The sequence below is a fragment of the Nasonia vitripennis genome, chromosome 5, assembly GCF_009193385.2.
Source record: "Nasonia vitripennis strain AsymCx chromosome 5, Nvit_psr_1.1, whole genome shotgun sequence".
Taxonomy (NCBI): Eukaryota; Metazoa; Arthropoda; class Insecta; order Hymenoptera; family Pteromalidae; genus Nasonia; species Nasonia vitripennis.
Window position 1 is genome coordinate 19,911,696 of NC_045761.1, and position 16,686 is coordinate 19,928,381.

Below are 16,686 nucleotides of genomic sequence, written 5' to 3' on the forward strand. Positions count from 1 at the left end.
AGCGCTACTTATCAAAATGTGTTTCCCTACCTTGTGTATTCACTCATGGCGTTGTCCCACAGCGCGTCTAGTCGACGATGATACAGCTAGATTCAGTTTACGCGTTTCCATTTATGTGTCGCTAGAAGTTTCGCGTGCCGTGATCTTCAAATTTTTATGACCGAAACAGCTCGTGGTATGGAGTGAATATATTCATGAGGCAATTTACAGATGAATTGTCGCATTATTGATCTAGTTTCTTGTAAATTTTGGCAAAGCAACGAAAATATACTCATGGATTTGCTGTACTCTTGGAGAGAGCCGGGCGACGCTCTGCCGGCGAGAGAAGTCGAAAAGTTGTTCCAGACGTCAGTCGACCGCGACGAAGATAAAGAGACTTTGAGCTGAGCATCAGCGGTGCCAGTAGTCGGGTATTTCGATGCGGAGGAGAGAATCGTGCTTATACACCGGCGGAATTCTTTCTCCGGATACCGAATATACATAGTCACTCTCGCCATCTCTCAAAAGCTGCCAGAGGTGTATACATGTATGTGTTTGCGGCACACCGAGTTTGAATCTCTCGCGGATTATGTTTTACAAGAAAGTCGAGACGCCGTGGTTCCTCATTCCTCTCTCGGGGTGGAAAACGAGAGTGGAAGGAAGAAGGTGCCATTTTTTACGTCGTATATACTTTTTTACTTTATACTATGGGGAAGAAAAGTTTCGGGCGGTGGGGGATTCTTGAAAGCTTTTCTATTCGTGATTGTAAGACAGGAGTATTTTTTTAAGGCTGATGTGCTCAATTTCATGTCATTGTTCTGTAATGATTCGGTAAATGACTTTTCTTTATTTTGTAATGTTCGGAGTAGAAAAGTTTCTTATTTACACAGAAAAAAATCGTCGATACGGAAAATTCAATTGTATATTTATGGATTCATTCGTTTATTGAAAAATAAAATGGATATTTGTGTATTATCCTCTCGCGCAGTAATAGTTATATATCATATAAGTTTTCGAGCCATTTATCGGGATGTATCATGGATTTGCGATGCATCAAATCCAAAAATGAACGCATAATTGTTATATGCCTGCAAAAAATCTGTCAACGGTATAACGAATCGCCTATCATAAATAACCAGATCCAGAAATCAATTTTCCAGAAAATTCACACAGGTGTCGAGAAACTTTTAGCTTTACTCCAGAATAGAACTCGGCTGTAACTATCCGGGAAAATGAAAGATGGGGAATAACGCCATTAATCTGGAAAATCGAAGATGAGATAAATAAATCGGTAGCTTCTGCTGATACATTCCTCTGGGACATCCTTGGCCTAAAGAAAAAACGATCAAGCTTGTCGAGACCACAAGGCACATTTGAAATTCAACGAATATGCAGGTCATCACGGGACCAGAAATTGATGGTGAAACGAAAGACATTGTGCGGGAGGGGTGATACTCGGCAATTCCCTTGACGAGCGATTTCGTCGTGAGACTCCCTTTTGCTGGTCTCTGGCGTTTACTTGGCGAGAGATTGGGAGAAAGCTAGCTTCGCCAGATCTTCCACTTCTTTCTCCCTTCCTCGTCATCGTCATCGTCGTCCCCTCACTATATGTCCTACTTTTTATGTACTTAACTTTCTCTTGCTTCATGCAGCGGTGAGCGAATTATTTATTCAATTTGTACTTTCTTAGAGCAAGCTTTTGGATAAATATTTACTTGACTGGTGTTGATATTAACAAATATTGTTTCTACCGCTTAAGTTCGACCAAAGCCCTACTTAAGGTAGTACTACCCTTACTGTGGTAGTCAAAACAAGTCCACTTTTTATATTTTGTTTATTTGCGAGATACACATAATAATAGAAGTTGAATAAATTAAGTTACATTAAATAATGATTAAACATTCTGATAAAACAATTTTATTTACCGTAATTATCAATAAAAATTTTCAGACAGAAGCTGACTTGACTCATTTTTTTGAGGTTAAGTGTACATCTCACAACTATTAAAAGTCAAAATTCTAATTACCTAATACCTTGACAAAAAAGCCAAAACATTTATCACTTTCTCCATGTAAAAATAGGCTAGAAACCAGAAATACAACGTGCTAGAGATAGTAGTTTCTGCGTAACTGGCTATAAGTAAAATTTGACCTGCTCAATTAAAAAATTCGCATGAGCCTGGATGTGAAAATATGAACGAAAATAGTTAAATCAGAATCATCTAGGTTACATATTTCTAGGTAACATAGGAAGTGGCAGTGTCATATTTTAGTTGTCTAGTAGCCTTTTTACAATTCAAAGAGCATTGTATAATGATAGACTTAAACTTAAACTCGGATACTGAACTTTTCTTTAAATTCACCTCTCAAACCTCACCGATGGCGACTTTGGGCACAGAGACACAGTATATCTTCAAACTCTTTATTCTTTTAATTGAACTTCTCACTGACATTTCAAAAAAAATCTAAATAATATTTACACATTTTATTACTAATTCAAATGGGGTTACGGTGCCACTTTTCAATACACATGTTGTAATACTACACACTCTTGGTAATGATTCATTTTTACTAAAATTTCTTGGTAGTTATATTACATATATTTTATCTGTTAACAAGGTTTCCACATCTCATTTTAAACACCTCAAACATTTCTACCAGGGTTATGAGTTATGACTGTTTTGAGGGTTATGAATTTAAAGCGCGGTTCTGATCACGTTGCCTAGGCAACCAACCAGCAACCAATCAGAATCACGTATTAAATGCTTCACAACAAAGGCCATCATTTTTTTAAGAGAGGATAAATATCTAACAGCATACCAAATTTTATCAAATTCTGAACGGTCATTCACTTTTGGATAGTACTACCTTAACTATTTGAGCTTTACTCTTCATCATCATCTCGAGATCAGAGCTAAAATTTACTTGAAAATCTTCCACATAGTTAAAAAGAAATATTATTGCATGCAACGCAACCTTAAATAACATTCTTAGTTTCCTTTTGAATTCTCCCTATTCCCTGGCTTCGCAGATTTATCAATTTCGCAAACATAGTCGCGAAATTCAAACGCACGTGTGCCCCAAAGATGGAGGCGCGATTGTTTGCTTCCCCTCTAGCCGCTGTCTTCTAAAGATGCGGAAAAAAGTTTCGACTATGGAGGGTTTGAAGCTCTTATTCCCTTCGCTCGTTATCGCTTCATTTCACGTCACAGGCTGAGAATGCTGGTGGCACTGCCATTAATTAGCCCGTCGACGACAAATAATAAGAAAGAAGCCGATGTTGCCTAGTATACGCACAGGCTGCGGATGATGAGTTATTCTCTTTTTTTAATTAGATTGTTAATTTCGAGCGTTTTGGTAAAGTTTACTGTAATTCATGGGTTATCTAAAGGACAGACAAGCACTATCCTTTAAACGCATCTCGTCGAATCCTCTTTCTATTACTCCCTATCTCTAGCTCCACATCTCTCTCTCTTCTCGGATCGAGTTAATTGTCGTGGAAGAAAAGCCGCCCACGAGCCTTGCAATGGATGATTGATCGCGTTTTAACTCCCCCGCAGTCGACTTTTTAAAATTTCAAATGTCACCCCTGTCTTCCCTAACAATTGCACGCGATTTAAATCTCTCTTCAGGAGGATTATTTAAATAACTTTCGGACCAAACTGTGCTTTTTTCACTTTTCTGCGGCGATTACAATTTCACTGAAAGTTCTTGGATTTTCTATTATGACCCGGTCTCGCCCGTTTGAATTATAGAGCTTGAGCGCGTTGGTGATCCTCAAGCGTCCATTTCTTAATTTCGGTTTAATGAGGCCGGAAGAGTTGAGTCTGTAATTGAATTAGCTCTGATGCTCTTGTTTTTTTTGGACAAGAGAATGATAGGTGCTCAAGAATATTGCTGGGAAATTCACGCTTCGAGCACTTAATTTCAATGCGCCATTTTCGTTACTTGAACTTTCAAACGTACTGAAAACTTAGATTTTTTAAAACATTCACTTTACTTTTTATCCTGCCTTGTAACTTAATCGATATTATTACTCTCTATCCAAATTCCTAATCTCGAAGATAACAGAAAGTAGTATGTACGAATGCCTGACGAAACTTGACTTATACTACTTAAACCTAATTTCTAATTGTTTTATTGATTGCATTTTTTTAGCGAATGGAATTTCATGGGTGATAAACGTACTTTACAGTGCATTAACATTTTTATGATAGTGTTCAGGGAGAACAGCTCATTATGGACAGCCATAAAAATTTAATCACTAATTTTATCCTTGACATTAACAAAAGATTCCAATTGCATTATTGAAAAATTTCTCGATCGATAAGTATAATCACGTATAATAAAATGGATTATGTTTTACAAGAAACTAAATTAAAAGAGGCAATAGCAGCCCGTCAGCAAAGTAAACGCAAGTCTTTCGGTAAGACGTCAATGGATGTTAATTAAGTTTGTTTATGACCCAAGAGCTGATTTCGAGTCTGTGTTATATGCAGTTGCGATGGTCATTGGCATAGGAGGCATCAGCAGCAGTAGCAATTTTGATTATATACCTAAAGCCACAGGATTACTAATATTTAGTGACGATGCTCCATCCCATTGTTCTATTCTAATTCGCGTCCATTAAAGATTTTGATGGTCTAAATTGCAATCGCCGCTGAATAAATGTTGCCTTGCGACGATTTGCACGTGATTTGAGATATCCGCACGAGGGCGTGTCCGAATCAACTAGACACACGCGTCCGCAGCTCCTGATAGGGGTTTCATGCCAACGAAGAGCCGGTCAACATGTATTATCATCGCATATTTAGTCGTAATGGAGCGCAAGGGACGCGCACAGAGGTATCGAATCGTCGAGTACAACATACGAATCTTTTCGACTAGCCCAGAGGGAGCGACGGAGCGAACAATAGGCATTCTTTGATCGACTAGGCCCTTTGAAATCGGAGTCTGGCGGGAGGGAAACAACGGCATCGGCGGCGCAGCTAGACGGAGGTGAATTTACGAGTCGCTCGACGTCAAAGGGCGTCAGGGAGGTTTTTAAGGATACTCCGAGCCATACATTATTTTGCAGCTGTGCGGGGGTGAGCTCGCTGGTCCTCAGCTCTCTGCATAAATTGGTCGTAAATTTCGCGGGGGCGCATTAATCGACTATCTCGCTCGGAGAGGAAGCTTTGCTCCTCTTTTTCACCACCGAGGCCGTCGCTGCATCCTCATCGCCTCTGCTCTCGGCCATTAAGCCCGTATGGCGTATCTCCTATAAAGCATAATAAAAACGGGGGTCAAAAGAAAAAATGCCCTCCCTCGGTACGCAGTTATTTCAACGCCGTCACGGCTGCACGTATCAATTTGTGCCCGAGAGCCGCAGCCCATTAAGCGCTCAATTAAGCCCCTAAACTTATCATCGCGCTTGCAGCAGCGGCGGCGTTATAATGAGACTTCGATGTTTGCAGGCCGAACCCACGACCCCAGCTACGTGCTCTACCGGCTGGGCCAGAGGCTATCGGCCGGCGCGCGGCAGTACGTGGAGACCGGGAGGACGGACGCGCTTGACACGGGCGCCGACTTCCCCAACACGCTGCACGCGTTCACCGGGCCGGCCGTGCCCCAGGGCGAGGGCAGCAGCACGGCCAGAGCCTTCCTCGACGGCAACCACACGCTTGTCAGCGTCTTCGCCAGGATCAACCCCAGCCCCGACTGGTTCGTCGGCGTCGACTCCTTCCAGCTTTGCGTCGAGGGCAACTGGGTAGACACCGTCACCGTCGAGGTATGTATACCCGTCTTTTTCACGTAACCGCTGATAAGCCCATCCACGTCCAGAGCGGTAAAAAGTTCTCGGCGAACTTTATCGCGCTGCGGTACTGCATAAGGAATCACCAAAGTGGTTGCCCCATACGACGTTACATCATCTCGAGTACACATTAAGCTTGAACTTTTGCTTTTGGAACAGCTGAAAAATATATGGGTGTAGCGGAAAAATAGCTTGATCAGCCGAAAACTCTATATTAGAATAACTTTCGCGTGAGACAACATAGCCCAGTTTATCTTTGTTTTGTTCACCGACGCGAAGGTTAATGCCTCGAACTTTTGAATACGAACGATTTGATTATTGTTTCAAACTGTACTTGCCTTTTTGTTGATCATAGAATCTTTGTGTACCTGTTTTACAGCGCGTAATTTCCGCGACGCTTTCAATACCATATATAAATAAAGCTATACGGAATCTTCAATTAAATTTCAGGCAAAAATAAAACTACTCGATAACGAATGTACTCTGCCTTGGCTACGGAATATAAATACGGAGCGCCCCGATTGCTTTAACAATATAATCGCGTCGGATTCAAATAGGCGACTTCGATTTCTCTATTCAGTTAATTCAAATAAAACGTTTAAAAAAAAATTACCATTATATAACTCATCGAAATGTACCGACACAGCTCGTTCTCGGTATCGGCAGCGCAAAAAAAGCGCGACTCAGTTATTGGCTCACGTAGGAGCCGGATATAGAAGTATGTGCTTGTAACGAATGACGAATCCCTTCCGGCAGCTGGATCCGCTAGACGGCGGCACGGACAACGGCTTCACGTTCACGGCGGTAAATTGGCCGACGCAGCCCCAAGGAATCGCCTACAGGATCACATCGCGCTATCCCGCCCATCCCGCCGGGAGCTTCTACTACCCGAATCTACCCCGTCTGCCGCCCATCGCCACGCTCACCTTCACCAAGGTAATTACATCTAAGCTCTATTACCGCTCCGCCCGCGGCGACGACGTGTCGCTCGAATTTTTTCAAGCGGCGCTAAATCACGCGCGCGTCGAATTCTTTTTAAAAAGCTCCAACTTTTGAATCAATAAGTCGGAAGTTTGTGATTTAGCTCTTGTGTTCACTCGAGGGACTGGCAAACAAAAAAACTTGGATAGGGTCGAGGGAGAGACGTGAAATCCGATTTCCAGAAGTTTAAAAGTTGGTTAGTGTTTTCTCGCTTTTTGGATCGAACTCACCGTGGCCTGTGGCTGACAGTAATAAGGCCGATACGGAGGCAGTTTCGCAAAAATATCGCGATACGGACGTTTGTAATAAACTCATCATATTTTACATATACTCGCAACAACATGAATACTCATTGCGTGTACGACCCCGAGACGGAACTGTCTTAGTCGCGAGTTTGCCTATGGCGCTCTGTCAGGTTGCAAAAGGGGAGTAGAGAGAAGAAGAGGCTTCCGCTTCGACCAAACGAAGTTAATGGAAAGCTGTGGCTCCCGAGGTGTCGATTTAAGAAAAGTCCAAACCCTGGGCAACAGTTACACGCGCTCACGAATAAAATATACTAGCACCGCAACACACGGACAGCGAATATAGTCCAAATTCTTTCGGCTGGAGAAAAGTTTCCCAAATCCGCTACTGCGGAGGTCGTCCTTTATCCCCCCGGCCCCTCCTCTCGCCCCTGCACTTTTTCTCTGCCCCTCGCCATTTCTCTTTTTCCCAGACTGCTCCTCTCTCTCTCTTCTCCTTTTTACAATCGGGCGGTGGAGGAAGCGCTCTAAGTAATGTAATTACTTTTAAAAGTACAATTTCGTCCAGATACGATAATTGAGGTGTCCCCGAAAGTTTTCCTTTTTTATTTCAAAAGCGTGCGCGCGGGAAGGACTACTATTTTCCAGACACAGCGATTGCTCGTAGCAGCAGTAGCGTCGTATCCCTCAAACAGACTGATAAGAACGTGCTAGCTCGGAATCGCGGATTTCCAACAGCCTGGGGCGACACTCGGCGCTGATATCAAAATATGCGAAACAGCTCCTGCAGTATGCATCGTACGCCCTGTTTATATACGTTCCTCCCCGCGCGTAAGCTCTGAATATTGAGCAATGGATTTTAGTATTAAATCAGGCTAGCTGCGTACGCTGTGCATTTGTAATGAAATCCATAACTTTTGTTTAGAAGCTCCCCGCATTGTCGTGTTGCATAATTCGCCATCTATCGTCTATACTACTGGAGTCGCGTTTGTGCAGGCGCTGCTCCTATATACGTATAGATATCGCCGGGAGGTTCTCGCAATTCGGTTTCCATGTCAAATTACTTAGTCCCTCGATCCGCGACGTCGTCGACGGCTAAATAAATTTTCTCGCCGTCGTTGTCGTCGTCGTAGGCATCTCGAGAAGGAAGCCTGTCTCCCGTCAATATTTATTTACCGGAATGATGAGGCGACGCTGCGGCGACGTCGGATGGAAAAAACGCTTTAAGAGAGCCTCGAGGGCAAAAAAGCCCCTTTCTTCCAGCCGCCGACCACTGACTTGATTCATCTCGCCTCGTATGGTCCGCTGAGCGATTTTACAGAAAGAAAACCCTTTGCGCGAACCTGGGGTAACAAGATTCAAAATTCAGCTACTCGTCGGCAGATTTAATTCACTAATTATTTTATCCGCTCTCCGAGACTTTTTTCTCGTGCTGCTCTTGTCCGAAGGTTTCATTATCGAGATGAGCAAATGTAGATTTTTCACGAATTAAGTTTTCACCGCTGAAATCTTCTCTGAGCTTTTGAGTGATTAATCGAGTTACAATGCTCTTGGAGCTTGCAACTGTCGATCGGAAGAAATAAAGTCGAAAGCGTAAATGAAAAAAGGGGACGAGAAGCCGTTTTGACTTGACTTTCTGGAATTGCCACTAACCCCGCGTTTAGAGGAGTGGTTTTGATCGGGATCGCTGATGCTTACGGCGGGAGACGAGAGACAACTCTTGCTACATAATTACCAAAGTTTCGGCGAATCGGCCTTGATTGCCTCCGCTTCCACCGGAGTCATTCGCCCTCTAGAATTTGTTGCAAGAGTGCGCGGTATTTTCTCTCGTCCTCCATTCGCTGTACCATCCAAAGTCAATTCCAAAATCAATACCATATATTATTATTACCACTTTGTTTTATGAGAGATAGCGATACAAAGCGAATGCCGTGTTCGCTGAATTTTCGAAAAGGCCGATGTGTTTTCGGGTCGTGCATGATTAATAAGTTCGAACTAAATGAATAACGTCGCGGAGTTTAAATCACCCTCTTAAGAGACTAGTCAAACATTAATAAATTCCCACAGATATAAAACTTCATCGTATCAGTTAACGAATTTGATGTCGCTAGGAAATATTCCACGAAATATGCATCAAGCTCTCTTCGGATTCAAAGCCGACCTCGTTCGAAGCAGAAAAAAAACGGCGTGATTGATGAAAGCCCGATAGAGGCCTCGTCAGTCGCAGAGCGCGGCGACATCAAAGATTCACTCTGAGCGACAAAAGCTCGCTCTCCCATACACTACGCGCACGGATGGCTGCAAGGCTTTAGTCTGCTGCAGCGCTTTGTGCTCGCGAGGGCCGTTCATTTCTTGCCGCGAGGCTGGCTCGATCCTCGCGTGCGTCTAGGATATTTAGAGGCGTTTGCTATCGCACCGTGTGGCAATGATCGCGGCATAGTGCGGCGGGGGCAAAAACCGGCCGACAGTACGTTCTGGGTCTCGGCAGCACAACTGAGCGGGCAAAAAGGGGGAATGCCTCTGGCCGCGGTGCAAAATGTAAGAAGGGAATCGCGCGATCAAGCACTGCGCTGTAGTCGGAAGAGGTCGCACAACTTGGAATCTTCATCGTAAATACTACGATCGGTATTATTATCCGACTTGATTGAGCCAACAAAATTAGGCGCGATTGTTGTTGTAACAACTGGTGATAGCATGCGGCGGTTATACGTATGCGTTTCAATAAACTGCAGTAATCACGCGAGTAATGCATGTTTGATTTTGGCACTATTATGCGAGTTCCAATGCGTGGGCGATAGAGTAAACACTAAGGTTAACGTAGTCAACGTAGTCCTGGTCACTCTTTCATTAAGCAGTGACCTCGTTCTGCAGAGCTTGTTTAATACGGTTATTAGAGACTATTTCGCGTAGCACCAAACCAAGCTTCCAAGTCGATCAGAGAAATGAAGTTCGCGACAATTTGCAATAAATCAGCTGACGCAGTAGCCAAATAGCGCACGGTACAATCCATCGCTAGGCCCGATATAGAGAGGAGAGTGGGTGGCAAAAGATTTCAGCGCGCCTGTGAGCGAAGAGGGTGAGGGAGAAGGTGGACGAATATTGGAAAATTCGATTTCCCAACGTTCTCGTGATGACGAGAGTATTCCAGGCACGTGGCCGTGAATGTAAACAAAAGGGACCAAGTTGCGCGCTGGCCGGCATGCGGCGTATGCTCTCACCTATGCGCTGCCCCTCGCGTGGATGGAGTCGCGATGAAAACATGAATAAATTGATCCGCGGCGGGCAGAAAGAGAGAAGACATTATTTCCATGCAGGTACCGCTACTACTTCCAGGGCGAAAACCACTTTGCCGACGATAATTCGTTTGTTTGCTTGACGGATCGATAATATTTGAGAAATTGGGTTTTACGTTTTTCTACACACTTTGTTTCTGCTTCATTCACGGGAAAATCTTTTGTACTAAACTTCGTTTAAAAGTTTGTTAGACGATAATAGCATAAAAAAACTATTCGAATGCGCTCGAAGCTTTGTTCAAACAGAGCTTTTTTACCGAAGCTCGAACACCCGCGAGTATGAAATCCGCGCTTTGCGTCCCGCTTCCTTATATGTACAGGTGCGCGTTCGATGGACGATATATTATATTCGCGGGAGATTTTATACGCGTCGACCAAGTCTCCACACATGCATGGACATTCGTATGCATGTATACGGCGCGCAGCGAAAACCGCCGAATGATATAGAGGTGGTTTTGTGGTGTCGGCTGGCTTCGCTCGCTTACCCATCTATTCTCTGCCCCCTCCTCCTCTGTTTTCCCAGCCACACCTCGACATCTCACAGAGATATCCAGGACACCGATGCTGCGGGGCTGGGAGGGGGGTGGTTGATTTTGCTCCGATGCGCCCCGGGTCAAAACTCATTTCTATTGTTTCCGCAAGCCCCGCGAGTCTCTCGTCCGTTTGTTGCTCTTCTTCCTCTATTTTCTTCTCTGCAGCGACGGGCTTTTAGCTTTCCTCGTGCGCGCGTGATTTTAAAGGTTGAGTGACAAAGGGGCTATGTGTGGCGCGGAAAAAGTGGGGAATAATCTCGGGAGCAGGAGCTGAAGAAAAACTGGGATTTTGAATCCGCGAACTGCTTTTTCTGCTGAGGAGACAAGCTATTATTGCCGCTGCCTTCCGCTTTTATATGCGGAGTTCGTGCATATTTTGGGGTGCGGGTTATTTTAGCACGTTCGCAAAATCATTCCCTCAAATTTTTTAATCAAAGTTTTTTTCGAGGGCGTCATTTCAAATTTACGGATTCCGAGATGACTTTGTAAAGCTTTAATCTTCTTTCTGGATTCCTTATTAAACATTAAACTTGAATGACGGCGTCCATTATTATGCATATAAAATCTTCGCTCGCTGAAAGTGATTTGTTTTCAAATGCAAAAATTCGAGCCGCAACTCTCATTTTCTTTAATTTTCTCAATTTATTCAATAAGCTGCATTTCATATGCGCAACTTGTCATATTTATCATAAAAATAACGTATACGAGGTCAGTAAGCTCTTCAGTTTAATTGACATCATACGTACAGGTATACGTGAATGAATTAACGAGTTGGTGCGTACATCGGCAACTCGCTAAACGAAAAATTTAATCAAACCGAGAAATTCAATCGCATATCATTCCGCGGAAAAAGTCCGTATCATTAGCTCTAATTGAGTTAGCGAGAGAGTTAAGCGCATCTCGGGGCCGAAAGACAGAGAAAAAATGTGAAGAGCACGAGACGACTGGGACAGGTCAGCACCCACCATAAAAAATGCGTTGCTTCATTCGGGATCCAATATTCGGTTTTCCAGCTCAATACCGGCCAGTCTGGCTGGCTGCTCTCGCCCATCTCGCGGCCATCTACTTCTAGCCATTTATTCTCTTTTCATCGGGCCACATACGTCTCTTCGACTCCGTCCGTGTGGCATCCGAGCTTTTGGCTATAGTTCTCGAGTGAATTGCTGATGAGAACTAATTTGTCTTTTTGCAAAAAAAAACTCTACATATTGTTCTCATCGATGTAATTCCAATCCACCAAGAAAATAAACGGGAGACAGCAAGTATGATTACGTAAGTAATAAGTTAAGTTAAGTTAAGTATAAATACGCGCGTCATCAAAGAAGACTAAAGCTTCGCGAGCATCAGCAAAGTTACTATAGCGACTGCGATTGACTCGCTTGAACGCGTGTGCGCCGCGTTTTACGATCGGTAGATATAGAGATATGGAGGAGCTTAATGATCTCTGAGGCTCTCAATCGCACATAAGCCCGATCCAATTACTGTGAGTTTCGCGCCTGAATCACCTCTCTGAAAAATCATTTTTCATCTCGAGATTATGTTGCTATACCGTCGCGCTAATTAGACTCATCTCGTTACTACTATTGACGAAGTTTGCGACCCAGTGCGCACACAGATGTCTTCTGAACGACGCTTTTATTCTTTTCTGTCGCGCACGGCATTGCATAATTAACGAAGCGAGATATGACCTTATTTCTAGAGAGTCGTATCGTTTGTACTCTTTGTCTCTGTGTGTCACCTCATTGAAACGACGTTTCGACCGAGAGAACAACGTTCTCCTTTAGCGAAAACTGCACTTGATTAGCGAAGCGTTTCACCCACCAGATGAGGGCTCTGGAAAACAGTCAAAAGGCGCATCTCCGCTTGCGGAGTAATAACTCCAACTTGGCAACAGAAGCAAATTACTCGTCACTTTCACACGTGCCCTCCGCCGCGCATCCAGAAAGAAAAAAAGAGTCCACCCGTCCATCTTCATGCTCTCGCGCGGTCGAGCTTTTTTCCCTCCTCCTCCCTGCGCAGCAGCTACGCGTACGTGGTCCGTGTTAAGTGGCCGGAGCGGAGAGTGTACGCGAGCTTTTATATCACGTCTCGCGGTAAAAGATTGGACGGATTTGCAGCGACTTCCGTACATAGACAGCCGGGTCGTGACGCTCCAGTGGCTAGACAGCTGCAGTACCAACAGCGTCGACTGCATTCGATGCGAATCGAATGACTGCAGTAGAGCTCTGAATTTCATATCGACTCTTATTGCGTGAATTTAGTTTGGCCGAAAAATTTTTTCAAGCGAATCGGTTCCTTATTACAAAAATCAAACTGTTAAGTAGAATCACTTTGATCCTATCATGAAATATACAAGCTCACTCTGCTCATTTTAAAACAGCGGAATCACGTACATTCCAGGTCTGATTCCACTCGTGGCAAGAGTGAAAGTCGTAGACTGGTTCTATATTTAGAACAGCCATATGTGCAAGTCAGCCATCGGCGTGGGACATGAGTGTGTGTGTACGCGCGTTGTTAATTTTGTCAGCCACCTCGTGTCACGTAGCTAGAGCGGGGCGAAGCCGGTAAGAACGTCGTATCTCTTTCTTGCTCTTCTTATTCTCGCCCCCTCGCTCTCCTCGCTTTGCGCACACGTGCTCGCTTTATGCGTCCCTCTCTCCGGCTATCCACCTCTAATACGTGCGCAACTCTATTTAACTTTTCGCGCCCGATGATATTAGTTCGGGCGGATGTGGGTGTCGAGGAAATAGCCGGTGGTTTCGAGTTTCAGCAGTACAGTATTTATGGTATTTGAAAATACACGCGGAGATTCAGTTTGTGTACGGAAAGTTTGGTGAAATGAATTACGAAATACATAGAGTAATGTTAACAACCGCTTTTGTCAAATTAATTTTTGACCGGATTTCCCGACGCTTCATTGGATTATATTTTTAAAAACTCGAGGGATGACCGTCGGATTGTGCGTCCGGACAGCGAAGGGTTGGTGAAGTCGGAAAATTGAATTATTTAAATTGCATAGCGCAGCGCACGCACTGAATTCTTCATAAAGTATAACATTTTTCAACCCACCAAAATTGCTTTACGTCAGAATCTTGGCGCACCTACACTTGGAAAAGCTATGAGTGTCGAGAGCAGCATTAATGAGTGTTTTAATGCACTTTTTTAAATGAAAAAGCTGTTCGTGGACGAGAAAATACTTTGTCAGAATCATACTTCTCTGCGTAAACTCTCGTGGTTTTGCGAGCTTACGTACACTGAGAAGGATGTTGGTGTTTAATCAGGATTGAGCGCATATTAGCTAGGTATGATTTTGATTTGAAATCTGTAAATTTTTAGGATTAAAAGTTAGAAATTGCTTTATTAACGCATGGAATGTTATCGAAACGCGAGATAAGAGAAAATAATATCAGGTATTTCTATAAAATTCTCCGAAGCTACAGTGCTCTACAACAACAATAGTAAGCAATAACAATGATGATAACGTCGAGACGTGGTGTATAGATAGCAGCTAGTCTACCTGAGCTTTCCAGGAAGTACATGTAGAAGCGACTTGACCGCAGAAAAATGAATATCCACCCGAATCGGCTTACGCCATCGAGTCTCTCTTTCTCTCTTTCCCTGCCGACATTATTATCAAAAGCAGCCAGTCTTGGGGGTTCTTCTGCCCCCGTATACGAAGGAGGGAGACGTTCTTTCGCGCGCACGGCTCTTTCGCTATTCCCAAGACGCGAGCGCCGAGAGACCGAAGTGCACTCGTGCTAGACGCATTCTCCGTCATACCTCATCCATGCTAAGGGCTCATCCGAGACCTCAGACTTTTGCGGGGCTCGATTCTGTCGAAGCGAAAAATCAATTGTTCTGCACTTGGAATTTTATACCAGGGTTAACGGCTTATATTATTGCTTCGCTACAATAGATCGGTATGCACTTCGCGCGCTCTGCTTTATATTAAACATTTTTATAGGTTAGAAACAAACTATCACGCGCGTCCCGACATCTATCTCGTAATTTTATTGGCCAATCGACGACCAATCAGTGAACGAATATAATGATGTTTCCTCTCTCTTCTAGAGTAGGAATGCTTTGAATATCCAGCATTAGTCTTTGCTATATATATAAATATTTCATATACGTAGGTATATCATGTAGTTTGTCAGCTTTTTGACTTTCAAAAATACGTTTAATTGAAAATTAATTAAATCTGCAGCATATTGAGTTTTATTAATTCGGATATATTAAACATGAATTTGTAGAAACGCCTGCATCGCTAAGCTTTGATTAAATGTATATCTCCACTGAAATGTGAATTCACTACACGAATGATGTCTAAAACAAACCAAACCTCTGAACACGCGAGAGAATCCTTTTCCGAGCTTTGCAGAACAATTCAAACAGTCCTTGTCAACACTGACCAACAGAGGACACAACCCAAATCAAATTCTCTCACAACTGACAAATCTTGTGCACTCCCAAAATCGACTGCACAGCAATCAAGTTCGTAATTCACTTCAACCTCTCTATTAACGCGAAATGTCGTTCTTTCCTAAATAAGTATAGGCATGACATAACACGATTGGATTCAAAGAGTTTCGCCGCCGACAGTGTAGCAGGACTCAATGATAATCTTCAGAGCTAATGCATAACAAGCCTTCCCGTTGAGCTTATGCGATACGGCCAAGTTCTCTAACCACTTTGGACTTTGCCGACTCGACCCACAGCGAGTGCAGTGCATAGAGAGAGAGAGAGAGAGAGAGAGAGAGAGAGAGAGAGAGAGAGAGAGAGAGAGAGAGAGAGAGAGAGAGAGAGAGAACCTTTGCGAATCTGGGTTATGGCGCGAGCGGGCGAGCGTTTCATCTGCTGTCGCTTCCCCGCAAATGCAACTCATCCGCTTTTGCGCCGACGAGTATAGTAGTGGCACGGCCCGAGACAAGACGCCGTGATGACGCAAGTGCAGCTGGAAGAGATCGTTATCGTTCCGCGCGCGGATTGAAATTCCTCTCTCCGAGAGACTTTAAATATAACAGCTTTGAAGAGCTGCAGTGTGTCGAATGCTTGCTTCGTTATTATTTTAATGACGAGAATAGTATATATTTGAAGACCACGATCGAGAGTATTATAATACAGTATTAGATCAATCATATATGCGCGCGATTGTGCTCTTTGATTTTTTATCATTGAGAGAGAGTACCAGCCATACTGCTGCGCAGATGTCCCGGAGCGAGAGGGGATATAACTGTGACATATACACAGTCACGTAGCGTCGCGCGCGTCCTGGAAAATCGATCGAATATTACATTAATTGGAGAGCATGCTCTTGCATCAACGCCAAGGATCTATCAATTGAACTTTAATAAGCTCACGGTTCAATTTTGTTATATAGGTAGGAACGGTTTCAAGCTCGAGTGGTTGGTGGAAGCGTGGGCACGCAGAAATTCGGCACTGTTGCCGATCGTGTTATCAGATGAGTGTTACTGATGTTTCCATCAAATAAAAAAAACTTTAGAGCTTCGAAAGACGTTTATAGACGTAAAAATGCGCACGACGGTAAACGACCGTAAAGTCTCATTGCCTTTAATCGACTGACATACTCGCTCGTCCTTGTTTTCTTCGTGGCTTTGCTGTGTATACAGAAAACCAGATAAAGAGAAAAGGAAAGAGAGAAAAGACGCAGCAAATAAGAGAAGCCGAGATAGTGGACCGAATGAAAATGCAGGTCAGCTGCAGTGAATAATTTGATTGTTTTATGCTGAAGTATCAATTTTTCCCAATATCATACACCGAAGGCTGCGTAGTTGTTTATTTTGTATCAAGGATTCATGAAAAAAATAACAAAAAGATACGCTGGAAAAGTATCTGTGTATACAA

At 43.6% G+C, this 16,686-nt stretch overlaps 1 protein-coding gene across 2 annotated transcripts in view; it reads left to right on the plus strand.

The window, feature by feature from the left end:
* LOC100120223 overlaps nucleotides 1–16,686 on the plus strand; it is a 121,617-nt gene that overhangs the window by 92,639 nt on the left and 12,292 nt on the right. For both annotated transcript variants that reach the window (XM_031931340.2, XM_031931339.2), the window contains exons 3-4: nucleotides 5,435–5,748; nucleotides 6,529–6,708. In XM_031931340.2, the coding sequence (XP_031787200.1) occupies nucleotides 5,435–5,748; nucleotides 6,529–6,708 (494 nt within the window). The remainder of the gene's footprint in view (nucleotides 1–5,434; nucleotides 5,749–6,528; nucleotides 6,709–16,686) is intronic.